Below are 20973 nucleotides of genomic sequence, written 5' to 3' on the forward strand. Positions count from 1 at the left end.
TGTCCCTTGATTAGTGGTGTTGCAGACTCTGGGGCATTTCAGAACAGGTGTATATATACTGAGATCATGTGACAGATCATGTGACACTTAGATTTCACACAGGTGGACTTTATTTAACTAATTATGTGACTTCTGAAGGTAATTGGTTGCACCAGATCTTATTTAGGGGCTTCATAGCACACTTTTCCGAATTTTTTGAAACAAGTAATTTTTTTCATTTCACTTCACCAATTTGGACTATTTTGTGTATGTCCATTACATGAAATCCAAATAAAAATCTATTTAAATTACAGGTTGTAATGCAACAAAATAGGAAAAACGCCAAGGGGGTGAATACTTTTGCAAGGCACTGTATTTCACCTGATGAACAGTAGGCTCTGTATGACTAGGCTAGGTATTGTACTTATTTCACCTGATGAACAGTAGGCTCTGTATGACTAGGCTAGGTATTGTACCTATTTCACCTGATGAACAGTAGGCTCTGTATGACTAGGCTAGGTATTGTACCTATTTCACCTGATGAGCAGTAGGCTCTGTATGACTAGGCTAGGCATTGTACTTATTTCACCTGATGAACAGTAGGCTCTGTATGACTAGGCTAGGTATTGTACCTATTTCACCTGATGAACAGTAGGCTCTGTATGACTAGGCTAGGTATTGTACTTATTTCACCTGATGAACAGTAGGCTCTGTATGACTAGGCTAGGTATTGTACTTATTTCACCTGATGAACAGTGGGCTCTGTATGACTAGGCTAGGTATTGTACTTATTTCACCTGATGAACAGTAGGCTCTGTATGACTAGGCTAGGTATTGTACCTATTTCACCTGATGAACAGTGGGCCGTGTATGACTAGGCTAGGTATTGTACCTATTTCACCTGATGAACAGTGGGCCGTGTATGACTAGGCTAGGTATTGTACTTATTTCACCTGATGAACAGTAGGCTCTGTATGACTAGGCTAGGTATTGTACTTATTTCACCTGATGAACAGTAGGCTCTGTATGACTAGGCTAGGTATTGTACTTATTTCACCTGATGAACAGTGGGCTCTGTATGACTAGGCTAGGTATTGTACTTATTTCACCTGATGAACAGTAGGCTCTGTATGACTAGGCTAGGTATTGTACCTATTTCACCTGATGAACAGTAGCCTCTGTATGACTAGGCTAGGTATTGTACCTATTTCACCTGATGAACAGTGGGCCGTGTATGACTAGGCTAGGTATTGTACCTATTTCACCTGATGAACAGTGGGCCGTGTATGACTAGGCTAGGTATTGTACCTATTTCACCTGATGAACAGTGGGCCGTGTATGACTAGGCTAGGTATTGTACCTATTTCACCTGATGAACAGTGGGCCGTGTATGACTAGGCTAGGTAATGCAGAGAAAACAACACTGAAGAGTAAAACATAAATATAAATGATGACTACATATAAATACCACTCAGTGCTAACATGCCTGTTGTTGTAGCAAGTACACTTTCACTAGTGCAAGGTCTGCCTATGCATAGCTGTGTGGCATTAGAGCAGATACATGCTTCTTGCATTTGCATGCCTGCATCATCATGAGTTTGAGCATGTCTCTCCCTTCCCGTCCGTGATTGCACACAGCTCACTCCTGGGGTGGTCTGATGTGGTGTGGGGTCTCCTCAGCTGTTGTCCAGGGGCTGGTCGGCGCTGTGGACTTGGGGCTGGTCGGGGCTGTGGACCTGTGGGTGGTCTGGGCTGGGGACCTGGTCAGGGCTGTGGACCTGGTCAGGGATGTGGACCTGGTCAGGGCTGTGGACCTGGTCAGGGATGTGGACCTGGTCAGGGATGTGGACCTGGGGCAGCTGTTCTCTCCAGTAGGTGAACTGGCTGAAGGTGTCAGGGCAGGAGACGTCAGAGACGTGGCCTCTGATCAACAGGGGAAAGACGTGGTCCACCACCTCACACAGACCACCATACCTGGCAGGGACACAAACAGAAACATAATTCACTTCATTGTTCATAGACAGACACACAGACAGAGAGAGGAAGAGAGAGCTACTGAGGGCGAGAGAAACAGAGACAGACAAAGACAGATGAAGAAAGATACGAGGGAGAAAGATAGAGGGATGAAGAGAAAGAGAGAGATGTCTGACTTACGATGAGATGTTGGTCTTAGCGTGTTCCTGTATCAGCTCTCCCTTGGGGTTGACTGTGAAGATCCTGTTTAGGGGAACGCCCACCTCCTTATAGGAATACACATCCTAAACAACAACAACTTTAACAACAACCGGCATACTATCCAAAAACACGCATACAACAACAACTGCAACAGTAGCAAACAGAATATTCAGGTTGCAAATAGCCTTTTGGCTGAATCTGTCACATTTACAGATCGGTTAATTACTGTGCATGGTTCCAGTCAAAGGAATCTAAAAAGTAGCCTAAGGTAATGTGTGCAGTGATGGAGGGAGCAGGGCTCTCACCGTGGCTCTGTTGCCAAAGGCTGCGTAGAAAGGCTCAGTGTTGGGGTAGAACAGCTGCTTGATGTCGGTCAGACACTGGATCTTAAACCGCTCAGGCTTCTTCTCTATCACCTCCCTACAGGAAGGACAAGAAGGACGGGACAGGACGGATGGCATGGAATAATCGTTATACAATACAGGGAGAGCTAGTTCTATTACATCAGCGGCTGTACATCGTTACACATGATTGTTCACTTTTGTGTTTGACTCTTTGATTCTGCTGTGTTTATTTTTACGATGATGATGGTGATGAACGATGGTGTGTGAGTGTATGTGTTCCTCACCTGTGCAGAGCTGAGAACAGACTGCTGGGGCTGAGTAGGACAGGTCCAATAGGCAGCATGGTTCCTCTCTCGTTGACCCAGTGTAGATACCCTCTTGTCATATCAGCCATACCTATGGCCCTCGCTGAGCAGTACATAAACTTATAACCATTCCTGAAAGAGAGAGAGAGAGAGAGAGAGAGGGATAGAGAGAGAGAGAGAGAAACAAACCGTATTTTGATAAACTCCCATATCTACTGGGTGATATACCACAGTGTGCCATCACAGCAGCAAGATTTGTGACCTGTTGCCACAAGAAAAGGGCAACCAGTGAAGAACAAACACCATTGTTAATACAACCCATATTATGCGTATTTATTTTCCCTTTTATACTTTAACTATTTGCACATCGTTACAACACTGTATATAGACATAATATGAAATTTGTAATGTCTTTATTCTTTTGGAACTTTTGTGTAATGTTTACTGTTAATTTTTATTGTTTACTTCACTTTTTTAAATTATCTACTTGACTTGCTTTGGCAATGTTAACGTAAGTTTCCCATGCCAATAAAGCCCCTTGAATTGAATTGAAAGATAGAAGGATAAGTAGAGCAAGAGAATGACATTGAATTATTCTACTGTCTCAGTGTTTCCTAAGAGCGATGGAGGGGACAGTAGTTTAACTAATGAGCGTCAGGGACAGGGCTGCCTTCATGAGGGTGCAACGTACTAAACCTTGTAGATTGAAACACCATGAATAAAGTTGATATGATTCATTGATCTTACGTTGAGCCCTATTCTAAATGTGACCTAGGTTTCATTACTGTAATGCTCATCTATAGTTATTGAATGACTCTTGTGGGAACTCACTGGCTGACTCGGTGGTAGAGGCGGGCAATGCCCTGATGGGTCCAGTCTTTACCCAGCGTGGGAAGAATGTGGCCCAGGGTGTCCGACCTGAAAGAGAGGACACACGCACGTGCACACACACACACACACACACACACACACACACACACACACACACACACACACACACACACACACACACACACACACACCTCATTACACTACCATTAACAGAGATATAACATGATCACACACAATTGCCAATAAAACTCATGTACACACACACACACACACACACACACACACACACACACACACACACACACACACACACACACACACACACACACACCTCATTACACTACCATTAACAGAGATATAACATGATCACACACAATTGCCAATAAAACTCATGTACACACACACACACACACACACACACACACACACACACACACACACACACACACACACACACACACACACACACACACACACACACACACACACACACACACACACACACACACACACACACACACACACACACACACACACACACACACACACACACACACCTGGTGATGGTGCCGTCAATGTCTGAGATGATGATCTTGTCGTCCCAGCTCCAGAGGTAGATGGTGCCCTGGCAGCGGCAGGTGCCCTGGTACTGAGTGGTCACACTGAACACCACCTCATTAGGACCCACCTTCAACTGCAGACTGGCCTGAGGACACAAAGACTACATTACCCATACACCCTCTAACTTTAACCCTGCTACTGAGTGGTTCAACTGCAGACTGGCCTGAAGACTACATTAGCCAGACACACTGAAGACAACGTCGCCAGATAAAGAGGTGAGAAGCATTGTTTCTCACCAGCTGCTCTGGGGTCAGTCTGAGGGTCTTCCTGTAGCACACACTACCGGGTGTGAGAAGGGGCTCGGCCTTGCAGGATTCCGAGCCCTGATTGGACAATTTGTGGTCCTCATCGCTGGAGGAAGACTCCTCCTTCATTCTGTCATGACAACAGTTCAGCTATAAATACATTTTTTACTTTATAACCAGAATATAAACACTATATAAAACATGTAGTAAACATGACTTTATAACCAGAATATAAACACTATATAAAACATGTAGTATACATGACTTTATAACCAGAATATAAACACTATATAAAACATGTAGAACACATTTTCAGGGGTGGTTTCCCGGACTAATTTTAAACCTAGTCCTGCACAAAAAAACAAACTCAAAGGAGAATTGGTTCATGAAACCGACCCTTTCTGTATAACGTATATGAGGATCTGTAAACTACAGTATATAAACGTGTATTCAAAATAATTACATTCTATTGCACATTATAAGCTTTTCTGGTGTTAGAGAAGTGTAGTTACCCGTTGACTGAAGCCATGCTGAGAGAGGTCTCACCCTCATCTCCAACTCCTGTCTCAGACACTGAGTCCTGGGGTAAAACAACCAGTCACACACTCATACAACAACCAGGACATTCTAACAAATATAACACGCCCGTCAACTAGGCCTCCAATACTGTAACTTCTGCAGACGTTTCCTAGTTATAGTTATGTTATAGAAGTTTGTTCAGGAGGTGTGTGTTACAGAGGTGTGTGTGTTACAGAAGTGTGTGTATTTGAGCTGAGGTGTGTACCGATTTGGAGTCGCTGTTCCTGCTGCGCCATGAGAACCACCAGCGGCCTCCTTTCTTGGGCATCTTCTCCTTCATGATGTTCTCCACTGAGGCCTGGAACAAACGCACACAGTTCCTGACCAAAACGACAACTCATCAAAACCACTGGAATGCAAAAACACAGAGATACAAAAACCCAAATGCAAAAACGTGAAGCTAGTGTCATATGACTGGACGATGGCGATCTAAGGAAGCGAGGCAGAGGGAGGGAGACACAGAGACAGAGAAAAATAGGAGAGAGAGAGAGAGAGAGAGGGGAAAAACACACAAAGAGACGTACAGACAGACAGATATGCTATACCCAACAGGCAGACAGACAGATATGCTATACCCAACAGGCAGACAGACAGACAGACGTATATGCTATACCCAACAGGCAGACGTACAGACAGACAGATATGCTATACCCAACAGGCAGACAGACAGATATGCTATACCCAACAGGCAGACAGACAGATATGCTATACCCAACAGGCAGACAGACAGACAGATATGCTATACCCAACAACAGACAGACAGACAGATATGCTATACCGAACAGGCAGACAGACAGATATGCTATACCCAACAGGCAGACAGACAGATATGCTATACCCAACAGACGCACAGACAGACAGATATGCTATACCCAACAGGCAGACAGACAGATATGCTATACCCAACAGGCAGACAGACAGACAGACGTATATGCTATACCCAACAGGCAGACGTACAGACAGACAGATATGCTATACCCAACAGGCAGACAGACAGATATGCTATACCCAACAGGCAGACAGACAGATATGCTATACCCAACAGGCAGACAGACAGACAGATATGCTATACCCAACAACAGACAGACAGACAGATATGCTATACCGAACAGGCAGACAGACAGATATGCTATACCCAACAGGCAGACAGACAGATATGCTATACCCAACAGACAGACAGACAGACATATATGCTATACCCAGCAGGCAGACAGACAGATATGCTATACCCAACAGCCAGACAGACAAATATGCTATAACGAACAGGCAGACGTACAGACAGACAGATATGCTATACCCAACAGACAGATATGCTATACCCAACAAGGACAGACAGATATGCTATACCCAACAGGCAGACAGACAGATATGCTATACCCAATGGACAGACAGACAGATATGCTATACCTAACAGGCAGACAGACAGATATACTATACCCAACAGGCAGACAGACAGATATGCTATACCCAACAGGCAGACAGACAGATATGCTATACCCAACAGGCAGACAGACAGATATGCTATACCCAACAGGCAGACAGACAGATATGCTATACCCAACAGGCAGACAGACAGATATGCTATACCTAACAGGCAGACAGACAGATATGCTATACCCAACAGGCAGACAGACAGATATGCTATACCGAACAGGCAGACGTACAGACAGACAGATATGCTATACCCAACAGACAGATATGCTATACCCAACAGGCAGACAGACAGATATGCTATACCCAACAGGCAGACAGACAAATATGCTATACCGAACAGGCAGACAGACAGATATGCTATACCCAACAGGCAGACAGACAGATATGCTATACCCAACAGGCAGGCAGACAGATATGCTATACCCAACAGGCAGACAGACAGACATATAGATATGCTATACCCAACAACAGACAGACAGACAGTGGACCGACAGACAGACAGACAGACATACTATACCCAACAGACAGATGGGATGGATTGACAGACAGACAGACAGACAGACAGACAGACTCAGACATGCTGTACACAACAGACAGACGTACAGACAGACAGATATGCTATACCCAACAGGCAGAAAGACAGATATGCTATACCGAACAGGCAGGCAGGCAGGCAGGCAGGCAGGCAGGCAGGCAGGCAGGCAGGCAGGCAGGCAGGCAGGCAGGCAGGCAGACAGACAGACAGACAGACAGACAGAGGAAACTGAAGGGACCCACAGGGCTGGAGCTGAACAGACTGGGTAAACAGTACGAGAAGAGGCCAAAGGCAGAGGACACACAACTCAGACAGGAGTACTGAAGACACATAGGGGCCGGATGGGAGGTGAGATGGAGGGAGAACAAATGGAACAACAAAGGGGGAAAAGACTTGAGTGTGAGGGCGATGTGGTTAAGGAGAATGCTTTTCAGTGTGCAGGAAGTTCAAACGAGACAGAGGATGTAGGAATTCATACAAATACAAAACAAGGCCAGACACAGAACTGGGCCCCAGATTTAGCAGGTACATGGGTTACATTTGGACTGCTTTTTTATACATTGCCATACGATTAATGTGACATATGATAAACCTCAGGTAAAACCACTCAGGTACAGAGCACTATATTTGAGATCAGCATATATTCTCGTCTACCAGCCGTGTAGCCCAGATGCTAAGCTAATGGAATGTTGCTAATGTTGTGGAGGTCTTACCATTGGCAGGGGCTTCTGATACACCTGCATAGCCAGCATCAGAGGGGCTGCAGTGGTCCAGTTATAGTACCTGGAGGAGAAAACACAGACATATGATCATTGTTGAATCTCCAGTTTCTACATTTCTTATCAGAAGTACTATATTTGACAGCACACGAAGGGTGTTCTGTACATTACATACTTTCCTGTCCGGGATGTGGTCAGGACAACATATAAAATCGGGATTTTGTCTATGGAATAGGTCAGATATATGAATGGAGGATAGTGTGTCCTGATTAATCAACAAAAATCACATCCCTGCCATCTTCACTGCTATGATGCAGAGTTAGAGGTATTTTACATACTTGGTTCCTATCTTGACCACCAGGTTGGGATCGTCAATGATGGAGGGGTTCTCAGTGAACTGCTGGTAAGAGATGGCTCTCTCCTCAAACTGTTCTATTGAGACACACAGACAGGAGAGGGTTAATATAACTGTTCTGTAGAGACACAGACAGGAGAGGGTTAATATAACTGTTCTGTAGAGACACACAGACAGGAGAGGGTTAATATAACTGTTCTGTAGAGACACACAGACAGGAGAGGGTTAATATAACTGTTCTGTAGAGACACACAGACAGGAGAGGGTTAATATAACTGTTCTGTAGAGACACACAGACAGGAGAGGGTTAATATAACTGTTCTGTAGAGACACACAGACAGGAGAGGGTTAATATAACTGTTCTGTAGAGACACACAGACAGGAGAGGGTTAATATAACTGTTCTGTAGAGACACAGACAGGAGAGAGTTAATATAACTGTTCTGTAGAGACACAGACAGGAGGGTTAATATAACTGTTCTGTAGAGACACAGACAGGAGAGGGTTAATATAACTGTTCTGTAGAGACACAGACAGGAGAGGGTTAATATAACTGTTCTGTAGAGACACAGACAGGAGGGTTAATATAACTGTTCTGTAGAGACACAGACAGGAGAGGGTTAATATAACTGTTCTGTAGAGACACAGACAGGAGAGGGTTAATATAACTGTTCTGTAGAGACACACAGACAGGAGAGGGTTAATATAACTGTTCTGTAGAGACACACAGACAGGAGAGGGTTAATATAACTGTTCTGTAGAGACACAGACAGGAGGGTTAATATAACTGTTCTGTAGAGACACAGACAGGAGGGTTAATATAACTGTTCTGTAGAGACACAGACAGGAGAGGGTTAATATAACTGTTCTGTAGAGACACACAGACAGGAGAGGGTTAATATAACTGTTCTGTAGAGACACAGTCAGGAGAGGGTTAATATAACTGTTCTGTAGAGACACACAGACAGGAGAGGGTTAATATAACTGTTCTGTAGAGACACACAGACAGGAGAGGGTTAATATAACTGTTCTGTAGAGACACAGACAGGAGAGAGTTAATATAACTGTTCTGTAGAGACACAGACAGGAGGGTTAATATAACTGTTCTGTAGAGACACAGACAGGAGAGGGTTAATATAACTGTTCTGTAGAGACACACAGACAGGAGAGGGTTAATATAACTGTTCTGTAGAGACACAGACAGGAGAGGGTTAATATAACTGTTCTGTAGAGACACAGACAGGAGAGGGTTAATATAACTGTTCTGTAGAGACACAGACAGGAGAGGGTTAATATAACTGTTCTGTAGAGACACACAGACAGGAGAGGGTTAATATAACTGTTCTGTAGAGACACAGACAGGAGGGTTAATATAACTGTTCTGTAGAGACACAGACAGGAGAGGGTTAATATAACTGTTCTGTAGAGACACAGACAGGAGCGTTAATATAACTGTTCTGTAGAGACACAGACAGGAGAGGGTTAATATAACTGTTCTGTAGAGACACACAGACAGGAGAGGGTTAATATAACTGTTCTGTAGAGACACAGACAGGAGGGTTAATATAACTGTTCTGTAGAGACACAGACAGGAGAGGGTTAATATAACTGTTCTGTAGAGACACACAGACAGGAGAGGGTTAATATAACTGTTCTGTAGAGACACACAGACAGGAGAGGGTTAATATAACTGTTCTGTAGAGACACAGACAGGATGGTTAATATAACTGTTCTGTAGAGACACAGTCAGGAGAGGGTTAATATAACTGTTCTGTAGAGACACAGACAGGAGAGGGTTAATATAACTGTTCTGTAGAGACACAGACAGGAGGGTTAATATAACTGTTCTGTAGAGACACAGACAGGAGAGGGTTAATATAACTGTTCTGTAGAGACACAGACAGGAGAGGGTTAATATAACTGTTCTGTAGAGACACAGACAGGAGAGGGTTAATATAACTGTTCTGTAGAGACACAGACAGGAGGGTTAATATAAGTGTTCTGTAGAGACACACAGACAGGAGAGGGTTAATATAACTGTTCTGTAGAGACACAGACAGGAGGGTTAATATAACTGTTCTGTAGAGACACACAGACAGGAGAGGGTTAATATAACTGTTCTGTAGAGACACAGACAGGAGAGGGTTAATATAACTGTTCTGTAGAGACACAGACAGGAGGGTTAATATAACTGTTCTGTAGAGACACAGTCAGGAGAGGGTTAATATAACTGTTCTGTAGAGACACAGACAGGAGAGGGTTAATATAACTGTTCTGTAGAGACACAGACAGGAGGGTTAATATAACTGTTCTGTAGAGACACAGACAGGAGAGGGTTAATATAACTGTTCTGTAGAGACACAGACAGGAGGGTTAATATAACTGTTCTGTAGAGACACAGACAGGAGAGGGTTAATATAACTGTTCTGTAGAGACACAGACAGGAGAGGTTAATATAACTGTTCTGTAGAGACACAGACAGGAGAGGGTTAATATAACTGTTCTGTAGAGACACAGACAGGAGAGGGTTAATATAACTGTTCTGTAGAGACACAGACAGGAGGGTTAATATAACTGTTCTGTAGAGACACACAGACAGGAGAGGGTTAATATAACTGTTCTGTAGAGACACAGACAGGAGGGTTATATAACTGTTCTGTAGAGACACAGACAGGAGAGGGTTAATATAACTGTTCTGTAGAGACACAGACAGGAGAGGGTTAATATAACTGTTCTGTAGAGACACAGACAGAGAGGGTTAATATAACTGTTCTGTAGAGACACAGACAGGAGAGGTTAATATAACTGTTCTGTAGAGACACAGACAGGAGAGGGTTAATATAACTGTTCTGTAGAGACACAGACAGGAGAGGGTTAATATAACTGTTCTGTAGAGACACAGACAGGAGAGGGTTAATATAACTGTTCTGTAGAGACACAGACAGGAGAGGGTTAATATAACTGTTCTGTAGAGACACAGACAGGAGAGGGTTAATATAACTGTTCTGTAGAGACACAGACAGGAGAGGGTTAATATAACTGTTCTGTAGAGACACAGACAGGAGAGGGTTAATATAACTGTTCTGTAGAGACACACAGACAGGAGAGGGTTAATATAACTGTTCTGTAGAGACACAGACAGGAGGGTTAATATAACTGTTCTGTAGAGACACACAGACAGGAGAGGGTTAATATAAACTGTTCTGTAGAGACACAGACAGGAGAGGGTTAATATAACTGTTCTGTAGAGACACAGACAGGAGGGTTAATATTAACTGTTCTGTAGAGACACAGTCAGGAGAGGGTTAATATAACTGTTCTGTAGAGACACAGTCAGGAGAGGGTTAATATAACTGTTCTGTAGAGACACAGACAGGAGAGGGTTAATATAACTGTTCTGTAGAGACACAGACAGGAGGGTTAATATAACTGTTCTGTAGAGACACAGACAGGAGAGGGTTAATATAACTGTTCTGTAGAGACACAGACAGGAGAGGGTTAATATAACTGTTCTGTAGAGACACACAGACAGGAGAGGGTTAATATAACTGTTCTGTAGAGACACACAGACAGGAGAGGGTTAATATAACTGTTCTGTAGAGACACACAGACAGGAGAGGGTTAATATAACTGTTCTGTAGAGACACAGACAGGAGGGTTAATATAACTGTTCTGTAGAGACACACAGACAGGAGAGGGTTAATATAACTGTTCTGTAGAGACACAGTCAGGAGAGGGTTAATATAACTGTTCTGTAGAGACACAGACAGGAGAGGGTTAATATAACTGTTCTGTAGAGACACAGTCAGGAGAGGGTTAATATAACTGTTCTGTAGAGACACACAGACAGGAGAGGGTTAATATAACTGTTCTGTAGAGACACAGACAGGAGAGGGTTAATATAACTGTTCTGTAGAGACACAGACAGGAGGGTTAATATAACTGTTCTGTAGAGACACAGACAGGAGAGGGTTAATATAACTGTTCTGTAGAGACACACAGACAGGAGAGGGTTAATATAACTGTTCTGTAGAGACACACAGACAGGAGAGGGTTAATATAACTGTTCTGTAGAGACACAGACAGGAGAGGGTTAATATAACTGTTCTGTAGAGACACAGACAGGAGAGGGTTAATATAACTGTTCTGTAGAGACACAGACAGGAGAGGGTTAATATAACTGTTCTGTAGAGACACAGACAGGAGGGTTAATATAACTGTTCTGTAGAGACACAGACAGGAGAGGGTTAATATAACTGTTCTGTAGAGACACAGACAGGAGAGGGTTAATATAACTGTTCTGTAGAGACACAGACAGGAGAGGGTTAATATAACTGTTCTGTAGAGACACAGACAGGAGAGGGTTAATATAACTGTTCTGTAGAGACACAGACAGGAGGGTTAATATAACTGTTCTGTAGAGACACACAGACAGGAGAGGGTTAATATAACTGTTCTGTAGAGACACAGACAGGAGGGTTAATATAACTGTTCTGTAGAGACACACAGACAGGAGAGGGTTAATATAACTGTTCTGTAGAGACACAGACAGGAGAGGGTTAATATAACTGTTCTGTAGAGACACAGACAGGAGGGTTAATATAACTGTTCTGTAGAGACACAGTCAGGAGAGGGTTAATATAACTGTTCTGTAGAGACACAGTCAGGAGAGGGTTAATATAACTGTTCTGTAGAGACACAGACAGGAGAGGGTTAATATAACTGTTCTGTAGAGACACAGACAGGAGGGTTAATATAACTGTTCTGTAGAGACACAGACAGGAGAGGGTTAATATAACTGTTCTGTAGAGACACAGACAGGAGAGGGTTAATATAACTGTTCTGTAGAGACACACAGACAGGAGAGGGTTAATATAACTGTTCTGTAGAGACACACAGACAGGAGAGGGTTAATATAACTGTTCTGTAGAGACACACAGACAGGAGAGGGTTAATATAACTGTTCTGTAGAGACACAGACAGGAGGGTTAATATAACTGTTCTGTAGAGACACACAGACAGGAGAGGGTTAATATAACTGTTCTGTAGAGACACAGTCAGGAGAGGGTTAATATAACTGTTCTGTAGAGACACAGACAGGAGAGGGTTAATATAACTGTTCTGTAGAGACACAGTCAGGAGAGGGTTAATATAACTGTTCTGTAGAGACACACAGACAGGAGAGGGTTAATATAACTGTTCTGTAGAGACACAGACAGGAGAGGGTTAATATAACTGTTCTGTAGAGACACAGACAGGAGGGTTAATATAACTGTTCTGTAGAGACACAGACAGGAGAGGGTTAATATAACTGTTCTGTAGAGACACACAGACAGGAGAGGGTTAATATAACTGTTCTGTAGAGACACACAGACAGGAGAGGGTTAATATAACTGTTCTGTAGAGACACAGACAGGAGAGGGTTAATATAACTGTTCTGTAGAGACACAGACAGGAGAGGGTTAATATAACTGTTCTGTAGAGACACAGACAGGAGAGGGTTAATATAACTGTTCTGTAGAGACACAGACAGGAGAGGGTTAATATAACTGTTCTGTAGAGACACAGACAGGAGGGTTAATATAACTGTTCTGTAGAGACACAGACAGGAGGGTTAATATAACTGTTCTGTAGAGACACAGACAGGAGGGTTAATATAACTGTTCTGTAGAGACACAGACAGGAGAGGGTTAATATAACTGTTCTGTAGACACACACAGACAGGAGAGGGTTAATATAACTGTTCTGTAGAGACACAGACAGGAGAGGGTTAATATAACTGTTCTGTAGAGACACACAGACAGGAGAGGGTTAATATAACTGTTCTGTAGAGACACAGACAGGAGAGGGTTAATATAACTGTTCTGTAGAGACACAGACAGGAGGGTTAATATAACTGTTCTGTAGAGACACAGACAGGAGAGAGTTAATATAACTGTTCTGTAGAGACACAGACAGGAGAGGGTTAATATAACTGTTCTGTAGAGACACAGACAGGAGAGGGTTAATATAAGTGTTCTGTAGAGACACACAGACAGGAGAGGGTTAATATAACTGTTCTGTAGAGACACAGACAGGAGAGGGTTAATATAACTGTTCTGTAGAGACACAGACAGGAGAGGGTTAATATAACTGTTCTGTAGAGACACAGACAGGAGGGTTAATATAACTGTTCTGTAGAGACACAGACAGGAGGGTTAATATAACTGTTCTGTAGAGACACAGACAGGAGAGGGTTAATATAACTGTTCTGTAGAGACACAGACAGGAGGGTTAATATAACTGTTCTGTAGAGACACAGACAGGAGGGTTAATATAACTGTTCTGTAGAGACACAGACAGGAGAGGGTTAATATAACTGTTCTGTAGAGACACAGACAGGAGGGTTAATATAACTGTTCTGTAGAGACACACAGACAGGAGAGGGTTAATATAACTGTTCTGTAGAGACACAGACAGGAGAGGGTTAATATAACTGTTCTGTAGAGACACAGACAGGAGGGTTAATATAACTGTTCTGTAGAGACACAGACAGGAGAGGGTTAATATAACTGTTCTGTAGAGACACAGACAGGAGAGGGTTAATATAACTGTTCTGTAGAGACACAGACAGGAGGGTTAATATAACTGTTCTGTAGAGACACAGACAGGAGGGTTAATATAACTGTTCTGTAGAGACACAGACAGGAGAGGGTTAATATAACTGTTCTGTAGAGACACAGACAGGAGGGTTAATATAACTGTTCTGTAGAGACACAGACAGGAGGGTTAATATAACTGTTCTGTAGAGACACAGACAGGAGAGGGTTAATATAAGTGTTCTGTAGAGACACAGACAGGAGAGGGTTAATATAACTGTTCTGTAGAGACACAGACAGGAGGGTTAATATAAGTGTTCTGTAGAGACACAGACAGGAGAGGGTTAATATAACTGTTCTGTAGAGACACAGACAGGAGAGGGTTAATATAACTGTTCTGTAGAGACACAGACAGAAGGGTTAATATAACTGTTCTGTAGAGACACACAGACAGGAGAGGGTTAATATAACTGTTCTGTAGAGACACAGACAGGAGAGGGTTAATATAACTGTTCTGTAGAGACACAGACAGGAGAGGGTTAATATAACTGTTCTGTAGAGACACAGACAGGAGAGGGTTAATATAACTGTTCTGTAGAGACACACAGACAGGAGAGGGTTAATATAACTGTTCTGTAGAGACACAGACAGGAGAGGGTTAATATAACTGTTCTGTAGAGACACACAGACAGGAGAGGGTTAATATAACTGTTCTGTAGAGACACAGACAGGAGAGGGTTAATATAACTGTTCTGTAGAGACACACAGACAGGAGAGAGTTAATATAACTGTTCTGTAGAGACACAGACAGGAGAGGGTTAATATAACTGTTCTGTAGAGACACAGACAGGAAAGGGTTAATATAAGTGTTCTGTAGAGACACACAGACAGGAGAGGGTTAATATAACTGTTCTGTAGAGACACAGACAGGAGAGGGTTAATATAACTGTTCTGTAGAGACACAGACAGGAGGGTTAATATAACTGTTCTGTAGAGACACAGACAGGAGAGGGTTAATATAACTGTTCTGTAGAGACACAGACAGGAGAGGGTTAATATAACTGTTCTGTAGAGACACAGACAGGAGGGTTAATATAACTGTTCTGTAGAGACACAGACAGGAGGGTTAATATAACTGTTCTGTAGAGACACAGACAGGAGAGGGTTAATATAAGTGTTCTGTAGAGACACAGACAGGAGAGGGTTAATATAACTGTTCTGTAGAGACACAGACAGGAGGGTTAATATAAGTGTTCTGTAGAGACACAGACAGGAGAGGGTTAATATAAGTGTTCTGTAGAGACACAGACAGGAGAGGGTTAATATAACTGTTCTGTAGAGACACAGACAGGAGAGGGTTAATGCTCTTCTATTCCAGAAAGTTGCTCCCTTCCATCTGATCTCACACCAATTAGTAGATCTGAGCAGCAAATAGATGTAGCTACAATTTGAACAGTATTGAGATGCAGCCCCTACCTCTTGTGATCTCTCTGTTGTCAGTGAGACCTCCACAAAGGGAGATGGCGATGTTGGGCATGTCTCCCAGCTGGTCAGAGTAGCTGTCCACGCCGCTGTCCATCCCACTGCTGCCCACCGACTGAGGGGATTGGTTGGCACTCCGCACTCCCGTTTCCAAGCCTCCTCTCACCGAACCACCCCCGTCACTAAGGAACAGGGTCATAGGGTCAGGAGTGTAGGACAACTCTGTGCGTAGGACAGGATAGGTGAGTGTGTGTATGTGTGTGCGTAACAGGTGTGTGTTTGTTACTGATGTGTGTGTGTGGGTGTGTTGAGTGCGTGTGTCACGGCTCTCGTCGTAATGAGGATCGGACCAAAGCGCAGTGTGGTAAGTGTTCATGATCTTTTATTAACCAAAACACTTGAACAAAATAACAACGTGAAGAAACGGAAACAGTTCTGTAAGGTGCATAAACTAAACAGAAAACAACTACCCACAAAACACAGGTGGGAAAAAAGGCTGCCTAAGTATGATTCCCAATCAGAGACAACGATAGACAGCTGTCCCTGATTGAGAACCATACCCGGCCAAAACATAGAAACAGAAAACATAGAAATAACGAAACTAGAATGCCCATGCCCACCCTAGTCACACCCTGGCCTACCCAAAATAGAGAATAAAAGCCTCTCTATGGCCAGGGCGTGACAGCGTGTATATGTGTGTCATTGGAGGCTGGTGGGAGGAGCTATAGGAAAACCGGCTCAATCGAAAGGCTGGAATGGAATCAATGGAGTAAAAGGATGTTCATATGTTTGATGTGCTTGATACCATTTATTTAATTCCAGCCATTACAATGAGCCCACCCTCCTATAGCTCCTCCCACCAGCCTCCTCTGATGTGTGTGTGTAATAGGTGTGTAAAGCGCATTCGGAAAGTACTTAGACCCCCTGACTTTTTACACATTTTGTTATGTTACAGCCTTATTCTAATACCCCATAATGACGAAGCAAAAATGTTTGCTAATTTATTAAAAAAATTAAATAAATGAAATATCACATTTACATAAGTATTCAGACCCTTTACTCAGTACTTTGTTGAAGCACCTTTGAAAGAAATTACAGCCTCAAGTCTTCTTGGGTATGACGCTACAAGCTTGGCTCACCTGTATTTGGGGAATTTCTCCCATTCTTCTCTGCAGATCCTCTCAAGCTCTGTCAGGTTGGATGGGGAGCGTCGCTGCACAGCTATTTTCAGGTCTCTCCAGAGATGTTCGATCGGGTTCCAGTCCAGGCTCTGGCTGGGCCACTCAAGGACATTCAGAGACTTGTCCCGAAGCCACTCCTGTGTTGTCTTGGCTGTGTGCTCAGGGTTGTTGTCCTGTTGGAAGGTGAACCTTCGCCCCATTCTGAGGTCCTGAGCGCTCTGGAGCAGGTTTTCATCAAGGATCTCTCTGTACTTTGCTCCATTCATCTTTCCCTCGATCCTGACTAGTCTCCCAGTCCCTGCCGCTCAAAAACATCCCCACAGCATGATGCTGCCACCACCATGCTTCACCGTAGGGATCGTGCCAGGTTTCCTCTAGATGTGACACTTGGCATTCAGGTCAAAATTTCAATCTTGGTTTCATCAGACAAGAGCATCTTGTTTCTCATGGTCTGAGAGTCCTTTAGGTGCCTTTTGGCAAACTCCAAGTGGACTGTCATGTGCCTTTTACTGAGGAGTGGCCACTTCCATCTGGCCACTCTACCATAAAGGCCTGATTGATGGAGTGTTGCAGAGATGGTTGTCCTTCTGGAAGGTTCTCCCATCTCCACAGAAGAAGTCTGGAACTCTGTCAGAGAGACCATCGGGTTCTTGGTCACCTCCCTGACCAAGGCCCTTCTCCCCCGATTGCTCAGTTTGGCCGGGAGGCCACCTCTAGGAAGAGTCTGGCGGTTCCAAACTTCTTCCATTTAAGAATGATGGAGGACAGACATTTTTTGGTACCCTTCCCCAGATCTGTGCCTTGACACAATCATGTCTTGGAGCTCTACAATTTCTTCAACATCATGGCTTGGTTTTTGCTCTGACATGCACTGTCAACTGTGGGACCTTAATATAGACAGGTGGGTGCCTTTCCAAATCATGTCCAATCAATTGAATTTACCACAGGTAGACTCCAATCAAGTTGTAGAAACATCTCAAGGATGATGAATGAAAGCAGAATGCACCTGAACTCAATTTCATGTCTCATAGCAAAGGGTCTGAATATTTCTGTTTTGAATTTTTTATAAATGTTCAAAAATGTCTGAAAACCCATTTTAACTTTGTCATTATGGAAAATTGTGTGTAGATTGATGAGGGATTTAAAAAATATATATTTTAGAATAAGGCTGTAACGTAATAAAATGTGGAAAAAGGGAAGGGGTCTGAATACTTTCCGAATGCACTGTATGTGTGTGTGACAGGTGTGCCTGTAAGTGTGTGTGTGTAAGTTACAGTTGTGTTACCTTTTGGGGAAGTAGAGAGCGGCCACATCTGGCTCCAGCTCAGTGATGTCATCCAGGTAGATTCCATCAGAGCCCAGGTGGTGGCTCCTCTTGTCTGCAGGTACAGCGTCACACGTTACCATGGATACAATGATTGACAAGGCATTACTTTCATTCATTAAGTTGATATGAATCTAATGGCTGAGGCATTCATATCTACAGACGTGAAACTAATGGCTGAGACATTCATATCTACAGACGTGAAACTAATGGCTGAGACATTCATATCTACAGACGTGAAACTAATGGCTGAGACATTCATATCTACAGACGTGAAACTAATGGCTGAGACATTCATATCTACAGACGTGAAACTAATGGCTGAGACATTCATATCTACCGACGTGAAACTAATGGCTGAGACATTCATATCTACAGACGTGAAACTAATGGCTGAGACATTCATATCTACCGACGTGAAACTAATGGCTGAGACATTCATATCTACAGACGTGAAACTAATGGCTGAGACATTCATATCTACAGACGTGAAACTAATGGCTGAGACATTCATATCTACAGACGTGAAACTAATGGCTGAGACATTCATATCTACAGACGTGAAACTAATGGCTGAGACATTCATATCTACAGACGTGAAACTAATGGCTGAGACATTCATATCTACAGACGTGAAACTAATCGCTGAGACATTCATATCTACAGACGTGAAACTAATGGCTGAGACATTCATATCTACAGACGTGAAACTAATGGCTGAGACATTCATATCTACAGACGTGAAACTAATGGCTGAGACATTCATATCTACCGACGTGAAACTAATGGCTGAGACATTCATATCTACAGACGTGAAACTAATGGCTGAGGCATTCATATCTACAGACGTGAAACTAATGGCTGAGACATTCATATCTACAGACGTGAAACTAATGGCTGAGACATTCATATCTACAGACGTGAAACTAATGGCTGAGACATTCATATCTACAGACGTGAAACTAATGGCTGAGACATTCCTATCTACAGACGTGAAACTAATGGCTGAGGCATTCATATCTACAGACGTGAAACTAATGGCTGAGACATTCATATCTACAGACATGAAACTAATGGCTGAGACATTCATATCTACAGACGTGAAACTAATGGCTGAGGCATTCATATCTACAGACGTGAAACTAATGGCTGAGACATTCATATCTACAGACATGAAACTAATGGCTGAGACATTCATATCTACAGACGCGAAACTAATGGCTGCGGCATTCATATCTACAGACGTGAAACTAATGGCTGAGACATTCATATCTACAGATGTGAAACTAATGGCTGAGACATTCATATCTACAGACGTGAAACTAATGGCTGAGACATTCATATCTACAGACGTGAAACTAATGGCTGAGACATTCATATCTACAGACGTGAAACTAATGGCTGAGGCATTCATATCTACAGACGTGAGTGACAGTTTGAATAAAAATTCTGTCATCTAAACTGACATATATATTCTGTCTGTCCTCTCCTTCCAGATAATGGTTCAGCTACTCAACCATGCCTGTCCATGAACACTGATTACAATAACATATAACATATGCCGTTTAGCAGACGCTTTTATCCAAAGTGACTTACAGTCAGTCAGTCATGTGTGCATACATTTTACGCATGGGTGGCCCGGGGAATCAAACCCACAACCCTGGCGTTGCAAATGCCATGCTCTACCAACTGAGCTCCATGCTCTACCAACTGAGCTCCATGCTCTACCAACTGAGCTCCATGCTCTACCAACTGAGCTCCATGCTCTACCAACTGAGCTCCATGCTCTACCACCTGAGCTCCATGCTCTACCAACTGAGCTCCATGCTCTATCAACTGAGCTCCATGCTCTACCAACTGAGCTCCACGCTCTACCAACTGAGCTCCACGCTCTACCAACTGAGCTCCACGCTCTACCAACTGAGCTCCACGCTCTACCAACTGAGCTCCACCCTCTACCAACTGAGCACCACGCTCTACCACCTGAGCTCCATGCTCTACCACCTGAGCTCCATGCTCTACCACCTGGCTCCACGCTCTACCACCTGTGCTCCACGCTCTACCATCTAAGCTTCACGCTCTACCAACTTAGCTCCATGCTCTACCATCTAAGCTCCACGCTCTACCAACTGAGCTCCACGCTCTACCAACTGAGCTCCACGCTCTACCACCTGGCTCCACGCCTACCATCTAAGCTCCACGCTCTACCAACTTAGCTCCATGCTCTACCATCTAAGCTCCACGCTCTACCAACTGAGCTCCACGCTCTACCAACTGAGCTCCACGC

General features: G+C 43.4%; 1 protein-coding gene across 1 annotated transcript in view; it reads right to left on the minus strand.

The window, feature by feature from the left end:
* Nucleotides 1-283: 283 nt before the first annotated feature.
* The window catches only part of LOC120060219 (phosphatidate phosphatase LPIN1-like), a 47752-nt gene continuing 27062 nt past the window's right edge, over nucleotides 284-20973 (minus strand). The window contains exons 9-21 of the mRNA XM_039009370.1: nucleotides 18648-18741; nucleotides 16176-16363; nucleotides 8106-8199; nucleotides 7762-7831; nucleotides 5285-5377; nucleotides 5013-5080; nucleotides 4492-4630; nucleotides 4192-4340; nucleotides 3635-3721; nucleotides 2783-2935; nucleotides 2460-2574; nucleotides 2134-2237; nucleotides 284-1953 (exon numbers count right to left, since the gene is read on the minus strand). Of these exons, the coding sequence (XP_038865298.1) occupies nucleotides 1656-1953; nucleotides 2134-2237; nucleotides 2460-2574; nucleotides 2783-2935; nucleotides 3635-3721; nucleotides 4192-4340; nucleotides 4492-4630; nucleotides 5013-5080; nucleotides 5285-5377; nucleotides 7762-7831; nucleotides 8106-8199; nucleotides 16176-16363; nucleotides 18648-18741 (1652 nt within the window). The 3' untranslated portion in view covers nucleotides 284-1655. The remainder of the gene's footprint in view (nucleotides 1954-2133; nucleotides 2238-2459; nucleotides 2575-2782; nucleotides 2936-3634; nucleotides 3722-4191; nucleotides 4341-4491; nucleotides 4631-5012; nucleotides 5081-5284; nucleotides 5378-7761; nucleotides 7832-8105; nucleotides 8200-16175; nucleotides 16364-18647; nucleotides 18742-20973) is intronic.

Source organism: Salvelinus namaycush, chromosome 15 (genome assembly GCF_016432855.1).
Source record: "Salvelinus namaycush isolate Seneca chromosome 15, SaNama_1.0, whole genome shotgun sequence".
Classification (NCBI taxonomy): domain Eukaryota; kingdom Metazoa; phylum Chordata; class Actinopteri; order Salmoniformes; family Salmonidae; genus Salvelinus; species Salvelinus namaycush.